Source organism: Phragmites australis, chromosome 13 (assembly GCF_958298935.1).
Source record: "Phragmites australis chromosome 13, lpPhrAust1.1, whole genome shotgun sequence".
In the NCBI taxonomy this organism is placed as follows: Eukaryota; Viridiplantae; Streptophyta; class Magnoliopsida; order Poales; family Poaceae; genus Phragmites; species Phragmites australis.
Window position 1 is genome coordinate 30,333,488 of NC_084933.1, and position 5,259 is coordinate 30,338,746.

A 5,259-nucleotide genomic window follows, 5' to 3' on the forward strand; every position below is an offset into this window, starting at 1 on the left:
GAGAAATGGAACGTTGGTGTCTTTCGAAAAAAAAAGAAATGGAACGTTGGTTGCCATGCATCAACTCCGATCCCCCTGGAAACACACCGGCATCGTCGACCCGTGCTAACGCAGCCTCGGTGCTAACTAGTACGTGTAGCAGCGCGTCACCACCATCTTATCCGCCCGCTAATTTTATCGAACCAATTAGACCATACACATAGCAGTGAAGTCAATTTGGATTGCTGAAAAGAGGCTAAAATTAAACTCTATCTGACAGATGACTGTGATTAAGAAACGGAGATGATGAAAAGTATGAAATACTCGTGCATTTTGAATGAGTTTAACTAGCTTGTACCTTCCAATTGACTTGCAACGAAGCAAATGGGGCTTACTTTGCAAGCCAAAGCATCAATTAGCTTGACTGATCAGATCGAAATGTTTGGTATGGACTTGTCGTGCTACCTGTAGCAAGTTTCTTCGAAACACACCAAATTTCTCAATGTTCCATGAGCTAACTATTTAACCTGCAGACCGTGTTATGGATCAGTTCTTGAATTACTTCATTTCCATCAGTTAACTGTTTTGACATGTTATGCATGCATCCTTGCAGCATCGTGAAGCAGAGGCCTGGGGTCGGTAAACCAAACAACCAGCACTTCAGATCCCCGTATTACCAGATGATCTACATTTGGCGATGGCATGGAGGCTCAAAAATCGCGAGAAAAACCATGGAGAAGGGGGGGGGGGGTGGAATTTCGCATCATCTTGCAGAAATTCAGACTTTGATGTGATCCCTAGAGGGAGTAATGAAAAAGAAAGCGAACGAGCGAATGCTCGGTTGTTAAGCTAAGAGGAGCGAAAAACGAGTCGGAGGTTAAATCTCCAGCTCTCGCATCTTTGTCAGTTGTGTTTTAAGATGGAGTCTGTCTTCGTATGACCTCCAATGAAGGTCGATGCAGTAGCAAAAATTAAAGTCCCTTTTTTAAGTAATGAAAAAGAAAAATTCCGTCTGGGGGTGATCGGTGAATGAAACAATGGCCACACTAGAACCGTGCATCGTCTCGATCTTCTCGACGGGCCACTGCACAGCTTCCCGCCATTGTCCAGCCACAACACCCGTGGAAACGCCCGAAGGCCGGACTAGCCCTTAGCGACGTCGTCGGCCTCGTTGTCCAGGCCGGCTTGGCTGAGGGGAGAGAGGGGAAGGGGAAAAAGAAGAGGGTGGCTTGGGCCGTTGTGGGCCAGCGAGAGGAGAATAGGGGGAAAAGGGGGCCGAACTGGGACGAGAGAGCGGACCGGCCTAACTGCCCTCTCTCTTTTATTATTTTTCCTTTTTTATTTGTACAAATATCCCTTTTATACATACATAGATATACATATACATATGCGCGCGCGCGCGCGCGCACATATATATATATATATATGTGTGTGTATCCAAAAACAATAAATGGTTCAATAAATTTCAAAAAATCCCTCGTACACCTGGTTTGTAACACTAACCAATAGTGATATATCACTGTCGGTTTTTAACAACTTAATGTTAAATTTGTTGGTTCGACTTATGAACTGACAGTGATATCTTATCACTATCGGTTATTACCGAAATGACAGTAAAAAGGAGACAGAGATAACCCTTTTATAATAATGCCTCTCAAATAGTACAACAGGGCATTAAGTCATGAACGCTGTTAGGGCCAAGGGCCAATGGGATAATAATTTTGACACAGCTTAAGCCCATAGGTAGTAAAAAGAAGCAACAAAACATTTCTCGATGGCTAGGAGCAACAGCAAGATAAGTGCATGTACTTCAAGAAACAGCTTATTTCTAACCGCTATTAGCACCTCAAAGTAAGGATGGACCATGCGATGGTACCGCAAGCCGTGAATTTACTTGGCAAAGTCAGGTTGGGTTGAGCCATCGAGGAGGCATATTAAATTTGGAGCAAAAAAAGTATTTCCTCTTTTCTTGATTTCATGTCTTTCCTAAGCGAAGTATACTAACCTCACATGATAAGTCTAAATATAGTTATCTTTAGGGAGTGACTTGTTGTCAGGTGACTGAAAACAAAATTAATCTCAGTCACTCACTCTCATCCGGTTCATATGTGTTTTTTCTATAGGTAATTCAAAATTACACTGTTCTACCACTAAAATTACATACTCACAACACTGCTATTTTAGGGTAAACAATATGTAATTTTGGGTGAATGAGAGCGGATTTTTTTTCAAGCGCCTGTGAAAGAGACATTCCGTTATATTTATGATTAAAGGGATTATGATGAGAAGTTTATATTATAGGCGCCCGGGCTACTTGCTTATTAAATAAATACAAGTATGCGTGCTCCGAGCAGTCCGATTTCTTACAAGTACGTCATGGTATAGCTACTGTTTTATTTATTTTTTAGAGAAGAGGGGGTTAGCCCTCGGTTTTCATTAAACCGTTCTTACAAGGATTACAATAGCTGCTGTTTTATGTGCAGATGAATCTCCCACAACATAATTTGACCATCAATGCATCACGCATGTGTAATGAAGTAATCTTACTAATACACCTCGCTTTGGCACATACTACTCCATGCAGCCAAATCGTCATCTTCAACATTGACGCTCGCCGTGGCAAGCTCCCAGGCCTCGAGCTTGGACACCTTCACTGCAGCCGATCCATTGTTGAACACGAACAGGTGAGTGCTGCCTGTTGTGACGTGCTCGGGGTACACTCTGGCCGTCATGCACGTCAGTCCTCCGCCGCCAAAGCTCTCGACAATCGTGTGATCGATCTGTATGCAGCAAAAGACAACGCATTGTCAGTGCCAAGCATGCATGCACGGTACGTACTACGTACGATACGAAGTATGGCGGCCAAGTGAACTCACCAAAGTTCTTAACGATATGCTTTTGTCGTTCTCTATGTCCACGTTCACGAATCCTCCGTGTGTCGGTTTGTACACTCCTGCCTTGGTAGACGACCTACACATGTTTGCCACAGAGGTTCACAGATTGGTTGGTAGTCTTGTTTTGGCCTGGTCTCTACTCTAGCCCATGTCAAAGCAAGGCCTGACTCGATAACATCCACGGCACAATTTATCGTTTCCTTTTCTGAAGGGCGTACCTTGTCAGGTCGGTGCACATGAGAACCACGGACTCGTGCAGGAGTCTGAACACCCTGAAGAACACGGCGGTGTGCTCGCGCAGGTCGCCGGACGCCGTCACCAGCAATCCGAACGGTCCTACTCCGCCTTGCACGGAGGCGCCCTTCTCTCCGCACAACGCGTCGGGATCCAGGAGCCGGTTGGGATCCAAGCCCTCTGCCCGCTCGAGGCTCGGGATTGCGAACACGACGTCCACGTCCGCCTGCGAGCTAATGATGCCGCCGACCTCACGCAGCCCGCCGGACTCCACCTCCGCGCCGAGCAAAACCGCGTGTTTCCTCCGCAGCGTCTCGATCTCCTCGACGGGCCACTGCACCAGCTGCTTCCCACCGCTGTCCAGCCACAGCGCCCGCGGAAACGACTGAAGGCCGGACCAGCCCTTGGCGACGTCGTCGGCCTCGCTGTCGGACTCGTTCACCCACGCCCACAGCACCCGCCGGTTCTTGCGCGCGTCGAAGAACGTCTTGGACGCGTACAGGTGCCCGTGGTCGATCCTCCGCCAGCTCCGGTAGTCGTCACCCCCGCGCGCACCGTCCTCCGGCACGAAGGTGTCCGCCACCTCGTCGTACCATCCGACCGTGTAGTAGTCCTGGAGCGTGTCCGGCATGCTCACCTTAAGTACGTGCTTCACGCCCGCGCCGCTCGCTAACGTGTCCAGCCCCTCCGCGCCGTGCTCCGCGACGGGGAATAGGTCCGGGCACTCGGCCATGACCGCGTCCCGCGACGCGTGCAACGGCGCAGCGTTGCGCTCCCAGCGAAGGAAGTCCGCGCTCCGGAACACGAGCGTGGTGCCCACGCCGTTGGCCACGGCGGAGATGGCGAGCCGCCACAGCCCGTCGCGGCCGAGCCACGCGGTGGTGGGGTCCCGGAAGTTGTCCGCTGAGACGTCGGCGGGGAGCGGGACGACAGGGTTGTATCTGGGCTTGGTCCATTCGCGGAGGAGTGGGTCATGGGGGTTCTTGGGGAACGCTACGTTCTGGACCTGCCGGCGGTCGGCGTCGATGCCGGAGTAGAGGATTACTGGTACGCCGTCGGGGAGGATAGTGACAGACCCTGACGCGCAACCATTGGCATCGAAGTGCTGGGACGGGTCGAGCGCGGTGTCGAGAGCGGCCCAGTTGACGAGGTCGCCGGAGACGGAGTGGCCCCAGGAGAGGTTGCCGACGTCCCAGAGCGCGCCGTGGGGGTTGTATTGGTAGAACAAGTGGTACATGCCGTTGTAGTACACGGGCCCTGTTGATCAACGAGGCCTAAGCAATCAGGGATCGAGGAAACAAATCAAGAACAGAGTAGCAAGACAAGAACACGCACCATTCGGATCTGTAAGCACCCGTCGTGTCCATGGTTTTCTCATCCACATGAGTGGTTCCACATCCGTAAGAGATAATTCACCAAAGTCTGTGACTGGACCAATTCACAACAACATGAGCGTATACATACCGTTCTGCCAGTTCTTCGCGGGCTGGAAGTGGTAAGCCGTTCTGCCATGGCCGTGCGTGTTCGCAGCACAAATCGATGAAGAAGAGGCAGATGAGAGAGGAGGGCAAAAGAGCGCCGTGATGGCACAGACGACAAGGGGAAATGCTGCCATTGTCATGGACGGATGTGAGTGAAGCATCTGCACTTCAGCGGAGCAAATGCTCGGTGACTTGGTGTTATAGCTTTTACTAATTTACAATTTTCAGAAGACTTAGAAATCAATACCATTCCTGGCCTCTAGTTCAATACTTTGGGCACAAGAATTAAGGTGGAGGTACAATGACCTTATTATCCATCAATTATTGCTAGGGTTAAGATTAGCGACAATTTTACTGTGTTGATTAGAGTATATTTAAATAGGGGCAAACATGGAAGAATAAAACAAAAATATACATTGGAGTTGTGATGGACTTATATTTAGTGCATTTGAGAAAAATCTATATGAACTTATATTTAAGATTAGAGGGAGTACAAGTTTGCGATCTGGCACAATGTGCCCGATGTTTAATTAAACACTAATGACCAATTAGTCACAGTCAATCATATTCCTACGTAAGCATTTTGAGCAGATGCCGAGTAATTCAATATTTCAGTAGTTCTTTACTTTGGTGGAACCCACTCGCTCTTATTATATGACAAGACTTGATCC

The 5,259-nt window shown here is 49.0% G+C and overlaps 1 protein-coding gene across 2 annotated transcripts; it reads right to left on the reverse strand.

Annotated features, from left to right (window-relative positions):
• Window positions 1-2,357: 2,357 nt before the first annotated feature.
• Window positions 2,358-4,880, reverse strand: LOC133888614 (beta-fructofuranosidase, insoluble isoenzyme 6-like). 2 transcript variants are annotated; one of them, XM_062328919.1, is made up of 4 exons: window positions 4,572-4,880; window positions 3,092-4,364; window positions 2,856-2,949; window positions 2,358-2,759 (listed from the first exon to the last, which is right to left on the reverse strand). In XM_062328919.1, exons 1-4 carry the CDS (start codon window positions 4,747-4,749, stop codon window positions 2,526-2,528), a joined length of 1,779 nt encoding a protein of 592 aa, XP_062184903.1. In that variant the 5' UTR covers window positions 4,750-4,880; the 3' UTR covers window positions 2,358-2,525. The 2 variants fall into 2 exon arrangements, with proteins under 2 accessions (XP_062184903.1, XP_062184904.1); XM_062328920.1 differs by having other exon boundaries at window positions 4,443-4,877.
• Window positions 4,881-5,259: the final 379 nt, after the last annotated feature.

Bases quoted from the DNA above. Each gene is read 5' to 3' on its own strand.
- LOC133888614 (XM_062328919.1), bottom strand. From the start codon at position 4,749: ATGCTTCACTCACATCCGTCCATGACAATGGCAGCATTTCCCCTTGTC. The intron at 2,950-3,091 runs GTACGCCCTTCA...AAACATGTGTAG, and splicing joins ATGTGCACCGACCTGACAAG to GTCGTCTACCAAGGCAGGAG. The intron at 2,760-2,855 runs GTGAGTTCACTT...TGCTGCATACAG, and splicing joins GCATATCGTTAAGAACTTTG to ATCGATCACACGATTGTCGA.